Genomic DNA, 18,111 nt, shown 5'->3' with positions numbered 1-18,111 from the left:
GTTTTATCTGCAGCTGGTCAGTGGAGGGAAGAAAGATGTGTACCAATTGTTGGTTGATGATGACAATGCATTTATGTCTGGGTCCAGAAGGGTCTGAGGCAGATAGTGGAGTTTGGGAGGGCATGTGAGAGAAGTTGAAAGTAAATGTGAGCAATAGTAAGGTGATGATATGTACAAGAGGAGAGGGTGGCAGTGAGTTGGAAGCAAGTCTAGGAGAGCCTAAAAGAAGTAAAGAATTAAGAATTTAGTCACGTGTAGCAGGGAGTGGTGAAGTGGGGAAAGCAAGTAATTGTCTTGGGGAATGAAATGTATATTAGAAATAGCTATTTTGTGAAAAATACAGACTACTATAAGAAGGGGGTGATTGTGCTCAGGACACAGTATGGTGCAGACTGGACTTTAAGTGAAGTGTCTAAATGTATTTGAGATTTAGTGTGAAGCATGGTGGGGATTATGATGATGGATAGAAAGAGAAATGAAGAGGTGAGGTGGAAAGCAAGTGTAGAAACAGGTGACATCAGTGAGTACTGGGATGGTTTGAGCACATGGTGATGATGATGATGATATGGCTTAACATCACAAACTCCTCCCATTTGAAGGCTAGGATGGTGCCCCTTACATATGAATTTGTAGTGTGGAATTTAATAAACCATGCCCTTGGTTCAATTTTTCTGGTGGCAGGATTTGAACCGCCATCCCCTTGACCTTTGTCACAAGTAATGAACCCCTAACCCGCTCAGCCATGAAAGGAATAAAGAAAGACCAGCAAAAGAGTGTAGATGGAGTGAACTTGAGGGTTAGATTAAAAGCATCACTGATGGGCAAAGGAGCTATTTATAGATCAGGCCTTATATGAGCTCTGAGCTCTCACCTGGGAGGATAATAGCTGTCAATCAGGAGTCCAACACATAATGAATCTCTCTCTTACCCACACATACACAAACCATGTTATATGGGGTTCAATGACAGCTACTTCCTTATGGTCCTGCAAGATGGACAATGCAACTGCCCAGTTTCAAAACCTGCTCCCTCACCTCATCAGGAAGTGTAGCACTGATGGGCTGACACAGTCCCAAACTGGGCCCAAGATCTCTCCACCAATTTCAACTATATTTCTTACACTTTCTCACAGGAGAACTGACAACCAGTTTTTCTAACCTTGTAGACAATGTCTTGCCATTGTCATGCATTATCTTGTATTTCACACATTGGTTAATTCAAGGGTATTTATTGCTTGGTTAATTTTTTTTTTTTTTTTTTTAGTAGGAAGTTATGTAGAGATGACGGAGGTCTTGGTGTTTTGTTACCCAGGTTTTGGTTTATAGTTATTTCTGCCTAAGGGGGTAAATGACAGTAGGTTGTTATGGGGTGTATATATGGGGGTAGCATACTCACAGCATACTCATATCATAAAATCCATTCAACCATCCCTAACCTCATGTGTATATATGTGTGTGTGTGTGTGTGTGTCTATATATATATATATATATATATATATATATATATATATATATATATATATTTATATATATATATATATATATATATATATATATATATAGATATACTGCACTGTATGGGGCAGAAACATGGAACATAAGAGAGGAAGAGAGGAGTTTGAATGTGTTTGAGATGAGGTGTCTGAGAAGTATGATAGGGGTTACTAGGCTAGATAGAGTGAGAAATGAGCGAGGTGAGGAGGAGAACAGGGGTGGTAAGGGAGTTGGGAGATAGGGTGGATGAAAGATTATTGGGGTGGTTTGGATACATGGAAAGGAGTGAAGAAAGACTAGTAAAAGAGGTATGGAAGGCAGATATGGAAGGAGTGAACATGAGGGGGCGACCTAGGATGAGAATGATGGATGGGGTGAAAGGGGTTTTGGGGAAGAGGGGAATGTCTGTTGAGGAAGGACGGGAGAGGACAGAAGACAGGGGTGAATGGAGAATGGTTGTATATGGATGATGCTGTGATGCATGAGGTGGAATGGGTGCGGGAATGGGGGGTGAGGTAGTATGTGTGAACAAAATTTGAAGCAGTCCGAAGGAATTTATCTCTATCTTCTTTTCTGCATGAGGGGATGGAGAGAGGGGTTGCTGATTTAATGAAGCGGCCTTGCTGTGGATGTGCTGTGTCTTGCCACACTGCCTCTGACCCAGGACAGTGGACAAGATGCAGGGATGATCCATCATTCAAGAGGTGCCAAGATAAGAGGGAGGGTAGAGGGGAGTGGAGTGTATTTAGGAATGGAATGGGTGGGAATGGTTTTTATGCCTATTTCTTTTTGGCTACCTCCCTTGTAAGAGGGAAAAAGCCTGTGGTATATATGTATGTGTGTGTGTGTATATATATATATATATATATATATATACATATATGTTGGGAGGGGCAAGTTTGAGCTTGGGAGTGTAGTTGGGAGGATCTCAGGAGTGAAGAGGTGGCTATACTAGTAAGAGAAGAGATAGGTAAATGTGTGGTGGAGTGGAGGGAGGTTTCTTCAAGGTTAATGTAGATGAAAGTGAAACTGGGAAGGGAAATGTGGGTCTTTTTAAGTACATATAGTCCTGGCAAAAAATTGGATAGATTTAAACGAGTGCATACAGGGTTTAGGGAGAAATGTCAATGTAGTGGTATTGAGAGACCTTAATGCTAGGGTAGGAAATGAACCAATAGACAGAGTGGTTGGGCAGTGTGGAGTTCCAGCAAAAAATTGTAATGGAGAGTTGATGGTGAAGATATGTCTAGAGAGTTGATGATAGGAAATACAGTGTTTAGGAAGAAAGTCAAGCATAAGTACACATGGGAGAGGGTGGTGGATGGAAGGGTGGTAGTGTTAATGGACAATATAGTGGTAACCAGGAGAACTGTGAGAAAAGTTAAGGATGTGCATGTTTTAAGGGGAGAGAATGGGGGAATATCAGATCATTTTTTGGTGGAAGGTAAGTTGAGAGTGGAGGATAGATGTAGAAAGAGGAAAAGGACAGAAGGTATGGAGGTACTTAAAGTGAACTGTTTAAATGAGAAAGAAGAGGAGTACAAGAAGCTGAGAGAGGAATGGGAGGGAGTGAAGGATAGAGTAGAACTAGGAGTGGAGTAGGAATGGGGATATTTGAAGGAGGGAGTCACAAGGTGTGCAAAGATGGCGTGTTGAACAAGGAGGATGAGAATAAATAGAAGGACGGATGAGAGAGCAAAGAAGGTTGTAGAAGAGAAGAAGCGAGCATTCACAGATTGGTTACAAAATAGAATTAATCACATGAGAGGTACAAAGAAAAGAGAGGAGAAGGAAAGCATAAGATAAAGGAGGCCAAGAGGAGAGCAGATGTGAAATGTGGTAAGAGTACAACAGAAAATTTTGAAAATAATAAAAAGATGTTTTGGAAAGAAATTATGAGGAATAGGAGGCAAATCAAATAGAGAAGAAAAGATATAAGGTGCAGATGGAGAGATGATAATGGAAGAGACAGCAGTAAGAGGAAGATGGGCCGAGTATTTTAAGAAGTTGCTAAATGTGAAGGAGGATGGAAAGGGAAAGGCAGTTGCAGTGGGGAGTGCTGAGAAAATGACAGCGATGAGTGAGGAAAATGGAGGGGAAATAAGGAAAGATGAAGTGAAGGCAGTTGTTAAGAAGATGAGAACAGGTAAGGCACCTGAGTTGGATGGGTGTCATGCAGAATGTCTAAAAAAAGGAGGTACAGTGATGGTGGACTGTCTGGTGAGGTTACTTTATGTTTGTTTGAGGGTAGAATGCCTGAGGACTGGAGGAGTGCCTGTATAATTCCACTTCACGAGGGAAAAGGGGAATAAGTGCGAGTGTTGTAGTTTCAGAGGGATCAGTTTGTTTAGTTGGGAAGGCTTATGGGAGGGTCTTGATTGAGAGGATTAGGAGAGGAACAGAGGGAGTAATTGGTGAGGAACAGTGTGGGCTTAGGACAGGTAGGGGGTACATGGATCAGATTTTTGTGGCAAGACATACGTGAGAAAGCCATAAAGGTAGGGATGTTTTTTTTTAGGCCTTTATGGATTTGGAAAAGGCTTATGACAAGGTAGACAGGAAGGCACTGTGGAAGGTATTGCAGATATATGGGATAGGAGGAAAGCTTTTATGAGCATTCAAGAGTTTTTATGAGAGTAGTAGCTTGTGTTAGAATCCAAAATGGACAGCGAGTGGTTTCAGGTCAAAGTGGGACTTCGCAAGGGATGTGTTATGTCGCCTTGGCTGTTCAATTTATACATGGATGGGGTGGTGCAAGAGGTGCAAAGGTAATGGATTGAGGATTGGAAATAAAGAAAATGGATAAAAATGGGAGATAAGCCAGTTGTTGTTTGCTGACAACACTGCACTTGTAGCAGGATCTGAGGAGAGATTGAGGAAGTTAGTGACAGCTTGGGAAGGTGTGTGAAAGGAGGAAGTTGAAGATAATAGTGGGGAAAAGTAAGGTGATGAGATGTACAAGGAGAGAAAGTGGCAGCAGACTGGAAGTGAGTATTAAGGGAGACTGGAGGAAGTGGATATTTTTAGATACTTGGGTGTGAATGTTGTGGGAAGGTGAGGTGGTGGTAGAAAGTAGACAGAGAAGCAAGTAAATGCCTTGGGGGATTAAAAAAAAGAGACTGGAGGAAGTGGCAGGAAAGGGAGGAGTGGGGTGGCGGTAGAATGTAGATTGAGAGAAGAGAGTAAATGTTTTGGTGGATTAAAAAGTGTAATGAGAAATAGACATTTGGGAATGGATGCTATGAGGTTATATGAAGGAGTGATTGTGCCAACAGCACTGTATGGGGCAGAAACATGGAACATAAGAGAGGAAGAGAGAAGGCATTTGGATGTGTTTGGGATGAAATGTCTGAGAAGTATGATATGGGTTACTAGGCTGGATACAGTGAGAAATGAGGAGGTGAGGAGAACAAGGGTGGAAAGGGAGTTGGGAGATAGGATTGATGAAAGAGTATTGGGATATATATACACACACACTAATGAAATTCATTTATCCTTGATTGTTCCTGTTTCTATATCTTGCACGAGTGACTTGTGGACCCAACTAGTGGTTGTTGCTGGTTACCTGAAGGCCACGGGTGCAAGATGGACCAGGGGCAATGTTATTAATTGGTTCTAGACCACTGAGTTCTTATAAAATCCCCTGTCCACCACAGGTTCCATTTCCCCACCCAGGCAGTGGGTATGAGATAGGGATGACCCTAATATAAGAGGGAAGCATGGGTGGTGGGTGAGAGAGGGTGCTTGCCTTTGACCTGGCTACCTCCCTTACACTGTGGTGTAGTGCTATAAGGTGCCCTGGCATTGGACATGAGCAGGGCACTGTAGGTTTGCACCGTAGTGTTGTAGACTGCCCCAACCACCAGTCACTTTCCAGTGCAAGGACTCTTTCTCATGGGCACAAGGCCTTCATTCATACATTGTTTACTAAGGCGTGGCACAATCTTCCTTCTGCATAAGGAGAACAACGTTGCCCCCATATCAGTCTCCCATAGAGCATCCCACACTTTCAATCCTGTGCGCTTGCATCACAATAAAGATTAAAAAATTGTCCCCCACATATCAGTTGCACACATATGACAAACATCCACCACTTTCTAATTTCTTTCCATAATGAAATATAAAATGTAATCTTTCTTCATAATTCAATACACTTCTCTAAAAATATAATAACTATTATTTTCTTACCATCATCCTTGGCTTCTGGATTTTGTCCGACAGATTTACTAATGATATTTGCCTTCCCTGCATGAGCCATGTCAATGTGAGCCTGTAAAGAATAGAGTTCATTAAAATACATATCCTAGTAATTTTATGAAAAACAAGGTGATGAGATGTACCAAGGGAGAGGATAGCAGTGAGTTGAAAGTAAGTCTTAAAGGAGAGGTTGGAGGATGCGGATACCTTTAGGGGTTACACATAGCAGAGAAGGGAGGCATGGAGGTAGAGGTAAACTGTACATTGGGAAAAGCAAGTAAATGCATTGGGGAATTAAGAAATGTCATGAGAAAGAGGTATTTGGGAATGGATGCCAAGAGCAGATTGTATGAAGGGGTGATTGTGCCGACAGCTTTATATGGGGCAGATAGGGAAAGTTTGAACAAGTGAGATGAAATGTCTGAGAGGGTAGGGGCTAATAGTTTGGATAAAGTGAGAGACGAGGTGTGGAGGAGAGCTAGAGTGGAAAAGGAGATGACAGATAGGGTTGATGGAAAAACGAGTGAACAAAAGTAGTAAATGAGCTGTGGAAGGCAGAGATGGAGGCAGTGAACTTGAGGGGATCACCAAGGATGAAATGGATGGATGGGGTGAAGGACATTAAGCAATAGGGGACCTGTTGAGCAAGGAAGGGAGAAGGCAGGAGACAGGGATAAGTGGAGAATTGCTGTGTATAGATGATACATGGAAGGGAAGGGCAGGCAGGTAGGGGATCCCTATGTGTGAATGATATTTTGACGCAGCCTGAAGGGATTTTTCCCCATCTTCTCTTTTTGTGCATGAAGGGACAGAGCAGTAGGGGGTCGACAATTAAGTGAAGCAGCTTTGTTGCAGATGTACTGTGTCTTACTACATTGCTTCTGACCCAGGGCAGTGTGCGGGATACAGGGATGACCTGTCACCCATGAGGAACTAAGATGAGGGGAAGAAAGGGGTGGGAGTAGGTATGTGCCTTTGACTTCAGTACCTCCCTTGTAAGGGGGGTAAAGCTCTTGGTGTATATAGAACAAATTTATATATACATACATATACCAAGGCTTTTTCCTCCTTACAAGGGAGGTAGCCAAAAAGGAAAAGGCATAAAATAATACCCACCCATTCCATCCCTGAATACACTCCACACCCCTCCACCCTCCCTCTTATCTTAGCACCTCCTGGATGACAGGTCATCCCTGCACCTTGTCCACTGCCCTGGGAGGTAGCTTAGTCAGAGGCATGTACCTATTCCCACCCATTTCACTCCCCTGCACCACCCTTTCCACCCCTCCCATTTCAGCTTCTCATGGATGACAGGTCCCTGCATCCACCAACTGCCCTGGGTCAAATGCAATGCAACAAGACACAGTACATCCATTGGAAGGCTGCTTCACTTAATCTGCAACTGTCCCATCTCCCTCCCCTCTTGCAGAAAAAAAAAAAAAAATTGGGGAGAAATCCCATTGGTCTGCATCAAAATATCATTCACATATAAGCATCCCCTAACCCCCATCCTTCCCCTCCTTGCATTACAATATCATTCATACACATTTTCCACTCATTCCTATCTCTTGTCTTCTCCCTTCCTTGTTCAACAGATTCCCCTCTTGCTCAACACCCTCTTCACCCCATCCATCCACCTCCTCAATCATCCCTCAAGTTCACTCTTCCACCTATGCCTTCCAAACCTCTTTTACTAATTTTTCATCACTCATTCTTTCCATGTGTCCAAACCATCCCAATAATTGTTCATCAACCCATCTGTCATCTCCTTCTCCACTCTTGCTCTCCTCATCTCATTTCTCACTCTATCCAACCTAATAACCCCGACCATACTTCTCACACATTTCATCTCAAATAGCTAAACTGTTTCTGACCCAGGGCAGTGGGCAGGATACAGGGATGACCTGTCATCCATGAGGAGCTAAGATGAGAGGGAAGGTAGTGGAATGAGAGTAAGTATATGCCTCTTGACTTGGGTACCTCCTTTATAAGGGGGAAAAAAGCTTTTGGTATAAATCTATATGCCTTAAGTTTGGTGGTAGTAAAATAGTGGGGATCCTTAGTACCCTAATTACATCCATTTAGTTATATTCTATGACATTAATGGGAACATAGTGGTGGCATTCCCTCCACCCTAACCACAGAACGATCAGAGAAGGAAGAAGTATCAATTTGTTGCCCAAGTAAGACTTGGTCTAACAATCATGAAGAGTGTCTCATACTACTACAACACAAGATGAACATTTCTTCTAACAGATATCTATGGGAAGGCCCAAGCTCAATGGGGTTGTGAGTTTCTAATATATAAAACTCAAAAGACAATAATTATCATTATCCAATGATTAATTTAGAGATGTAGTGTGACAGAGTTGGGGTGGAAAGAGAACTGGCATGCCAGGTAAATCAAAGACTGGAGAGAGAGTTTGGTCTTATAACATAAAAATGTGGAAAGCAGAAATGGATTAAGTGAACTTCAGGGAAAGACCAAGAATGAGGTGAAAGGACAGGGTGAAAGGGGGACTGGATGCAAGGAGTGAACAGTGGCTGTAAATAGATGAGAAGGGCCCACATGAATGTTGTTCTTGTCTGCTCCATAAATTTCTCCTATGAGGGAGGGAGGTCTTGCCATATAATGAAGTAGTGGAGGTAAACAAGTTCTGGTTGTCAGGCACTATTATGGATGAAGGAACCTTTCATCTATGAGACACTGAGTGGGAGGGGGGCAAAGAATTGGGTGTAGGGAATGGGTGTTATGCTTTAACTCAAGTCATCATCCTCCTAAGGCAGGAAATTTTTGGTATGCATTATGTGTGTATAATTAATCATGGTATAAAAAGAAATCATCTCTTATCCTAACATGAAGTGACCAAAATGCTTCCTACCTGCACATCTCTCTTGGTGCCCGCTGAAAACCCACAAATGTCACATTTGTGAACTGCATGCAGAAGTGACACCAAGTTACGAGACCCATGGGCTAATTTGACATGTTTGTTGATTGTGTCTCGCTCAGGATCTCTGTTAATAATGAAAAAGTCACATATTATCTTCATTTCCATCCATTTAAGTCTGGCAAGATAAATTTAAGACTACTATACTCAACATTGTAAAATCTATGGGTAGGCTACCCACGAAATAATTCTAAAGGCTGTAGCTATGACTGGCTAAACTTCGAAGAAACACGAACGGACTCTGAATTTATTGTTGAATTCACTGGATGACAAACTGATACAAAAATTCCATGTATTCAAAAGTAACAACAATGCAGATATCAGTAATTAATTTAATTAAACCCCTAAAATATGATAATGCCTATGACATGCAAGTGGGTATATGAGGATGCTAGCATCAGCATCCTGATTATATTTATTTTATAATTATAGTTGACTGACCCACATTTTCTGTGAACTGGCTTGATCTCATTTTCTGTGGTTATAAACATTCTGGGTGAAAGAGAATGAGTATAACAGCTGTAACTTTATATTCTATAACATGCTTATTGTGATGCATCATCATACATCAGGAATCCTTGTAAGTATTTGACTCATATTCAAAAGGTTAACCCTTCTGCAGTACAGGGAGTTTGCTTAGCTGAAAAATCACCTGCACCCAAGCTCCACACCTCACACAATCATCTGGCATGGTAATACTACACAAGGAAGAGCCTTTAATGAATGTACAGCATTTCATTCTTAGAAGAATTTTCCTGGATTTTAAAAAGCTCTCATGTGCAAAATGTTGTACATTAATTAACCACTTCAGTACAATGACACCTACATAAGTGTCATGAGGCGTGACTGGGTACATGAGGATGCCAGCATCAGCGTCTTTATTATATATCTTTTGGGAGCTGTCAAGAGTTTTTATGTGAGTAGTAGAGCATGTGTTAGGATTGGAAATGGAGAGAGTGAGTGGTTTGAAGTAAAGGTGGGACTTCGTCAAGGATGCGTTATGTCGCCCTGGCTGTTCAACTTATACATGGATGGGGTGGTGCGAGAGGTGAATGCTAGGGTAGTGAGTCAGGGATTGGAGATGGTTAAAGAAAATGGAGAAAAATGGGAGGTGGGCCAGCTGTTGTTTGCAGACGACACTGCGCTTGTGGCAGGGTCAGAGGAGGGATTGAGGAAGCTGGTGGCAGAGTTTGGGAGAGTATGTGATAGAAGAAAGCTAAAGATAAATGTGGGTAAAAGTAAGGTGATGAGATGTACAAGGGGTGAAAGTGGCAGTAGACTGGAAGTGAACATTAAGGGAGAGCGACTGGAGGAAGTGGATAGTTTTAGATACTTGGGTGCAAGTGTAGCAGGAAAAGGTGGAGTGAAGGTGGAGGTAGAATGTAGATTGAGAGAAGTGAGTAAATGCCTTGGTGGTTTAAAGAGTGTAATGAGAAATAGACATTTGGGAATGGATGCGAAGAGGAGACTGTATGAAGGAGTGATTGTGCCAACAGCACTGTATGGGGCAGAAACGTGGAACATAAGAGAAGAAGAGAGAAGGAGTTTGAATGTGTTTGAGATGAGGTGTCTGAGAAGTATGGTGGGGGTTACTAGGCTAGATAGTGTGAGAAATGAGGAGGTGAGGAGGAGAACAGGGGTGAAAAAGGATTTGGGAGATAGGGTTGATGAAAGAATATTAGGATGGTTTGGACACATGGAAAGAATGAGTGAAGAAAGACTAGTAAAAGAGGTATGGAAGGCAGATGTGGAGGGAGTGAACATGAGGGGACGTCCTAGGATGAGGTGGATGGATGGGGTGAAGGGGGCTTTGGGGAAGAGGGGAATGTCTGTTGAGGAAGGAAGAGAGAGGACGGAAGACAGAGGTGTGTGGAGAATGGTTGTATATGGATGATGTTGTGACTGCATGAGGAGGAATGGGCGGGGGGGTGGGGTAGTATGTGTGAGTAAATTTTGACGCAGCCCGAAGGGATTTCTCCCCGTCCTCTCCTTATATGCAAAGGGGGACGGAGAGGGGGGGTCGCCGATTAAATGAAGCGGCCTTGCTGTGGATGTACTGTGTCTTGCGACACTGCTTCTGACCCAGGGCGGTGGGCAGGGTGCAGGGATGACCCGTCATCCAGGAGGTGCTCAGATGAGAGGAGGGGTGTGGAGTGTATTTAGGGATGAAATGGGTGGGAGTGTTTTTATGCCTTTCCCTTTTTTGGTTACCTCCCTTGGGAGGGGGGAAAAGACTTGGTATATGTATGTATCTTTTGTAGTTGTACATGAGTTACTCTTGGATTCTTTGAACTGGTTTGATCACAATTTCCTGTGTTTATCATTACTCAGAGTAAAAAAAGAACTGCTTAAATGAGGAAAAAAAGAAGAGTGAGTTTAAGAACTGCTTAAATGAGGAAAAAAAGAAGAGTGAGTTCAAGAAGAAACTGAAAGAGGAGTGGGAGGGAGTGAAGGATAGAGTAGAACTAGGAGTGGAAGAGGAATGGGGATGGTTCAAGGAGGGAATCATAAGGTGTACAAAGATGGTGTGTGGAACAAGGAGGGCAGGAGAAAAAGAAGGAAGGGTAGTGAGTGGTGGGATGAGGAAGCAAAGAAATGTGTAGAAGAAAAGAAACAGGCATTCATAGATTGGCTGCAAATTAGGACGAGGGAATCGTATGAGAGGTACAAAGTAAAGAGAAAGGAAGTTAAGCATAAGATAAAGGAAGCAAAGAGGAGAGCAGATGTGAAATGGGGTAAGAGTATGACAGAAAATTTTGAAAGCAATAAAAAGATGTTTTGGAAGGAAATTAAAAGAGAAAAAGGAGGCAAATCAAGTAGAGAGGAAAAGGTAAAAGGTGCAGATGGAGAGATGATAATGGAAGAGAAGGCAGTGAGAGGAAGGTGGGCAGAGTATTTTAGGGAGTTGCTAAATGTGAAGGAGGATAGGGAGGGAAAGGTAGTTGCAATGGGAAGCGCTAAGAAAATGAGAGTGATGAGTGAGGAAAATGGAGGAGAAATAGGGAAGGATGAAGTGAAAGCAGCTGTTAAGATGATGAGAACAGGTAAGGCACCTGGTCTGGATGGATGCCATGCAGAATGTCTGAAGAAAGGAGGTACAGTGATGGTGGACTGGCTGGTGAGGTTAATGTTTGCTGGAGAGAGGGTAGAGTGCCAGAGGACTGGAGGAGTGCCTGTATAGTTCCGCTTTACAAGAGAAAGGGGGACAAGTGTGAGTGTAGTAGTTCCAGAGGGATCAGCTTGTTGAGTGTAGATGGGAAGGCGTATGGGAGGGTTTTGATTGAGAGGATTAGGAGACGAACAGAGGGAGTAATTGGTGAGGAACAGTGCGGGTTTAGGATAGGTAGGGGTTGTGTAGATCAGATCTTTGTGGTAAGACAGATATGTGAGAAAGCTATAGGAAAAGGTAAGGATGTTTTCTGGGCTTTTAGGGATCTGGAAAAGGCTTATGACAGGGTAGATAGGAAGGCACAGTGAGAGGTACTGCAGATATATGGGATAGGAGGAAAGCTGTTAAGAGCAGTCAAGAGTTTTTACGAGAGTAGTAGAGCTTGTGTTAGGATTAGAAATGGAGAGAGTGAATGGTTTGAGGTAAAGGTGGGACTTCGTCAGGGATGTATTATGTCATCCTGGCTGTTCAATCTTTACATGGATGGGGTGGTGCGAGAGGTGAATGCGGTAGTGGGTCAGGGGTTGGAGATGATTAAAGAAAATGGAGAAAAGTGGGAGGTGAGCCAGTTGTTGTTTGCTGATGACACTGCGCTTGTAGCAGGATCAGAGGAAGTTAGTGACAGAGTTTGAGAAAGTGTGTGAAAGAAGGAAGCTGAAGATAAATGTGGATAAAAGTAAGGTGTTGAGATGTACAAGGGAAGAGAGTGACAGCAGGCTGGAGGTGAGCATTAAGGGTTAAAGACTGGAGGAAGTGGATAGCTTTAGATACTTGGGTGCAAATGTGGCAGGAAAGGGAGGAGTGGAGGTGGAGGTAGAATGTAGATTGAGAGAAGCGAGTAAATGCCTTGGTGGATTGAAAAGTGTAATGGGAAATAGACATTTGGGAATGGATGCTAAGAGGAGGTTATATGAAGGAATGATTGTACCAACAGCATTGTACGGGGCAGAAACATGGAACATGAGAGAGGAAGAGAGAAGGAGTTTGAATGTGTTTGAGATGAAATGTCTGAGAAGTATGATAGGGGTTACTAGGCTGGATAGAGTAAGAAATGAGGAGGTGAGGAGGAGAACAGGGGTGGAAATGGAACTGGGAGATAGGGTTGATGAAAGGATATTAGGATGGTTTGGACACATGGAAAGAATGAGTGAAGAAAGATTAGTAAAAGAAGTATGGAAGGCAGAGGTGGAAGGAGTGAATATGAGGGGGCGTCCTAGGATGAGATGGATGGATGGGGTGAAAGGGGCATTACAAAAGAGAGGAATGTCTGTGGAGGAAGGACAGGAGAGGACATTAGATAGGGGTGAATGGAGAGGGGTTGTGTATAGATGATGCTATGATGCATGAGGGGAAGTGGGTGGGGGATGGGGGGTGAGGATGTATGGAAGAAAGAAAGAAGAAAGAAAGAGAAAAAAAAAAAAAAAAAAAAAAAGTGACGCAGCCCGAAGGAATTTCTCCCCGTCTTCACCTTTTCTGCATGAGGGGACGGAGAGGGGAGGGTCGCCGAATTTATGAAGCGGCCTTGCTGTGGATGTGCTGTGTCTTGCGACACTGCTTCTGACCCAGGGCAGTGGACAGGATGCAGGGATGACCCGTCATCCAGGAGGTGCCAAGATAAGAGGGAGGGAGGAGGGTGGAGGGGAGTGGAATATATGAGAAATGGAATGGGTGGGAGTGGTTTCTATGCCTTTTTCTTTGTGGCTACCCCCCATGTAGGGGGAAAAAGCCTATGGTATATGTATGTAAAAGAAAAAAAAGAATAATACAGCAGTGACTTTATATTTTGTAATGCAAGTGGTGTGTTGCAAATTACACATGGCTGCCAATGCTGCGCATGAGAATTTGAGTTGTACTGAAGTGGTTAAAGGCTTTATCTTCAAATAGTATTTACTCTGCCATAAATGTCTTCTCTCACATTCCCTTCCCTTTTCCTCACCACCTGTTGCTTCTGGCCCAGACAGTGGGTGTGGGACAGGGATAACCTTTCACCCACAAAGAGCTAAGATAATAGAGAAAACAAATAAGAGCTGGATAGATGTGGAATGAGCGAAAAGTGGGTACATGCCTTGGTTGGCCACCTCCTATATAAGGGGGAATGGCCTTTTGGTATGTGTAAATATATATCCTCTTGAATAATAAGTTATTGCTCACTGGTATGTTTGTACTGCTCATGTACACTTGCTTCTGGTATGGTTGTCAACTGCTGGCATCCACCCACACTTCACTGAACACACTGTTCCAATGTCATCCACTACAAACCAGCTAACTAGGTGGAGGCAGTAAATTTGAATTCCAGGAATCACATTATAGGCCATCTTCTCATTTACTCGCACATAATCAAGTGTGTACTATTACACAAAATAATTGCTAATACTAACACACTTGTCCTCTTCCTTTTGAAGAGGTTGATACCACAGAGTAGACCATATACATGTACGTGAGATCCCCTGAAAATCTATGTGGAGTACTTAATCCCAACTGATTACAGCCCTCAGTTGCCAAGTTGAGGTGCTCCTCTTTGTCAAGCAGTCACCTAGCTGATCTGATATTCCACCCAGGACACCTGTTAAATATCTCTCCTCTCCAACACATCCCAACCTTTCTGATCCACAGTCTCCTGTCATCTACATTGTTGCACGAGTGAGGTGCGTCCACCAACCTTGTTATCCACATAACACCTTATTTTGTAGCTTCCATCTACTGAAATCTCACATAAAATGATAAAGAGGCATATATCAGCTTTTGCACACTCAAGTAATGCCAGTGTCTTGGCAGATAAAGTGGATTTGGCAACTCTCCAGATTTTTCTGATCTCCCCAAATAAAAAAAAACTGGACATCTTTTACCCTCAGGAAGATCACAAAACCTCCTAGGGACCCACCACCCATAAGGATGGCAAATGAGGCATTCAAGAAACACTCCAGATAGCAATGATTGATGGGTCCTGAACATGGAAGAGATACCTTCATGTTGTCTGTCTTCACCCAGTGGGATGATTTAATTGAACCTGAGCAGATCTGCAGTAGTAGCCTGTTATCTGGCCTCATTCAATTCACACATATCAAAGGCTTTGTCAGGTCTTGTGTGTGTGTGTGTGTGTGGCAATCCAATTCTGTTGACCAATTAATGCTCTGTGCTTTTGTCTTCTCTGATTCAGACAATTCTCCAGTTTTTAATCATGGCTCATTGTCTGCTGATAGTGATAGGCACCAAGGAAAAAGCATATTGGAACTGATCAAGTCATAATGCCATCAGCCTCAGATACAATGTTCAGACCTACATAACAAAAGGTATTAGATTCCAAGCTGCATCCCATGGTTGCCTTATTAACTGGCTCTAACATGTCACTCAAAATTCTGTGTACCAGCCCTATATATACACCTATGACTCAATTATGCCAGTTTCATCCCAAAGAATAAAGCAGAGTCCAAGGATGACAACCTAGCTCCAAGGCACAACAGCTGGTCCTTAACTCACGGATATCAGTGTCTGGCAGCATCACATAGCCATTAAACTGTGTTTTTTAATATCCACAGTATCTGCGTATTCCAGTGGAGGGTGCAAATATACTATTCTTTCAATTTTGTTTCCTTGCAGATAGGCTACTTTTACATCCATTGAATGACATATCCACTGATTACCAGAGGCAAATGCCACAACCAGACATACCACTTCCTTGGAACAAGATGGAGAGTCCTTCTGCAAATCCAGTGTCCTCCTCAAATCCTCTGGCTACTAGACATGCTTCAACTGGCTTGCCACCTTTAATTTTTTTCAGTTATCACCCAACAAACTGATATGGTGTCCTGTCCCACATCATCAGTCTCTTCACAAACATAATTTTCCTCCAGTTTGTAATATCATTGTCTTTAGAATTATACATATTTGATTTGGAATTGAATAAAATCAACATATCCACACTAACATCTACCACTTCACATGTGTTAAAATTCTTCTATATAACTAGTGATTACTGCCAGAATCTCTTTATAAATCATAGCAATATCTATACTGTCCAGTGGCTTAGCCAGCATGACTCACAATTCTTCCAGTGACTAATTCTCCACATTATTCACTGGCCAATCTTAACTTTCTGGACACAGTAGTTACCTCCAATTATGTTTCCACTGTGTTTACAACAGAATGAAGATTCCCAGTTTCACCATCTTCTGACTCATCATCCTGAGGGTAACCTGATACTGCCTGTGAAATTTCTTCATTGGTTGTCCCCTGGTCCATCTAAGCCATAGAATCCCCAACTATGGATGTCCTCCCAGGTGCCTGTGTTTCCCAACACTCATGTGCCATCACATATACTCCACAGTGTATAACCAAAATTTGTTTCCCATCTCTGCCAATTACAATGCCAGGACCATGCTACTCATGGCAATCATTCCTTTTATAAAAAACCTCACCACCATTTTACACAATATTCATCTTAGCTCAACAAATTCTTGCTTGCCCAACTAGTACATGCAGGCACAACTTTACCTGAAGTCACACATATTGCACTTCCACTCAGGATTGCCTTCATGATCCAAAACCATAGTTGCTACCTCACTGCCTTCTTCATTTGTTGAAGCCACAGAAACCTGCAAATAAAAGAATTATAATTAGCAATGGTGTCATCCGAGTAAAATGGTACATGAAAATAAAACAACATAGGAAAGGTGAATCTGGTGCATCTAGTCAGAAATTGCTTGCACAATAAACAGGTGTAATTCGTGCATTCCTGGGAAGACATTGTGGGGGGGAAAAAATGTGAGATGGTTCAACATCTTGCTTTCAACAAACAACTAATGAATATGATCATCCCAGCAACAACAGTAATTGTTGCTTCAAATTTCATTGGCTGGAAACTTACATCCCCATAGAAGCTGGTAATCGTTCATGGAGCAGTTGCCAGTTGTCAACTCTCCTGAGGTGAAAAGGTGGAGGTAATTAAGTTCAATTTGACAGAGGATCTTTTGCCAGGTCCAGAAAAAATATGTCAGACCCTTGGTGCTGCACCTCCAGATATATAATAAGTTGTTTATGTGTATCAATTTGAAAATGGGCAGTAAGGAGCTGATTCGACCATAAAAAGTAATACTTGTAGTAAAAAAAATTAAATAAAAAATAATAATGTTCAAATCAACCAAGAAAAAATTAGACCAAGAATTCAAAAACCTCCTAAACACCACATTATTGATATATGTATTAGCATTTGCCAACTTGATCTGCTTGGCTAAACCTACAAGATCCTTCTTCAGTCACATTAAGGACAATTCTTTTACATTAAAATACATGGAGACAGACACAAAAACACACACACATTTCGATGGCAGATGAACAACCCAGCTCCTTATGCTGAGGAAACAGCCTGGTTCTAATATTCACAAAGGTCTGGAGGGAGAGTAACATAGGGTCCCATTACATTAGTGATTCTTGACCCATTTCAGGTCACAGACCACCAGCACAGTTTGAAAACTTGTGGACCATGTTTTTGAGTAATGATAAAATAAAAAGGTAGATAGCAAATATTTTGTAATGAATTTTTTTTTTTTTGCAAAATTGAGAAACAATATAAAATAGTAGACAGCAAACATTTTTTGTGCTGCATTTTAACATTTAAAAATATATGCACCATTCTCCAATTTGTTACCAAATACAGTGAATATTCTGTGGACCAAGAAAATAATGATCATGGCCCACCAGTTGAGAACCACTATGCATTTAAGATAAACTGAAAATTAACTTTTTTTTCTTTTTCTTTTAGGAATGTCCCCTGTGGGGCTACAAGGAGAAGGATGCCTAGTCCCAATCCCCGTCCCTTTCTTCTCGCCTCTTATGATCCAAGTGGAAATACTTGGAGGCAGTATTCTTTTCCCCCACCACAGAGGGAGGACAGAAGACAGGGGTGAATGGAGAATGGTTGTATATGGATGATGTTGTGATGCATGAGGTGGAATGGGCAGGGGGATGGGGGGTGAGGTTGTATGTGTGAGCAATTTTTGACGCAGCCCAAAGGGATTTCTCCCCGTCTTCTCCTTTATGCATGGGGGGACGGAGAGGGGGGGGGGTCGCCAATTTAATGAAGCAGCCTTGCTGTGGATGTGCTGTGTCTTGCGACAATGCTTCTGACCCAGGGCAGTGGACAAGGTGCAGGGATGACCCGTCATCCAGGAGGTGCTAAGATGAGAGGGAGGGTGGAGGGGTGTGGAGAGTATTCAGGGATGGAATGGGTGGGAATGAATTTATGCCTTTTCCTTTTTGGCTACCTCCCTTGTAAGGGGGAAAAAGCCTTGGTATATGTATGAAAATT

General features: G+C 42.4%; 1 protein-coding gene across 3 annotated transcripts in view; it reads right to left on the bottom strand.

The window, feature by feature from the left end:
• LOC143025351 (uncharacterized) overlaps positions 1-18,111 on the bottom strand; it is a 43,615-nt gene that overhangs the window by 10,357 nt on the left and 15,147 nt on the right. For all 3 annotated transcript variants that reach the window (XM_076184869.1, XM_076184871.1, XM_076184872.1), the window contains 3 exons: positions 16,299-16,399; positions 8,573-8,705; positions 5,682-5,763 (listed from right to left, as the gene is read on the bottom strand). In XM_076184869.1, coding sequence (XP_076040984.1) covers positions 5,682-5,763; positions 8,573-8,705; positions 16,299-16,399 — 316 coding nt within the window. The remainder of the gene's footprint in view (positions 1-5,681; positions 5,764-8,572; positions 8,706-16,298; positions 16,400-18,111) is intronic.

This window comes from Oratosquilla oratoria, chromosome 5, assembly GCF_046742065.1.
Source record: "Oratosquilla oratoria isolate Oo_2021 chromosome 5, ASM4674206v1, whole genome shotgun sequence".
Classification (NCBI taxonomy): domain Eukaryota; kingdom Metazoa; phylum Arthropoda; class Malacostraca; order Stomatopoda; family Squillidae; genus Oratosquilla; species Oratosquilla oratoria.
Note: the sequence above shows the minus strand (reverse complement) of the source record. Positions and strands in the feature narration are given on the sequence as shown.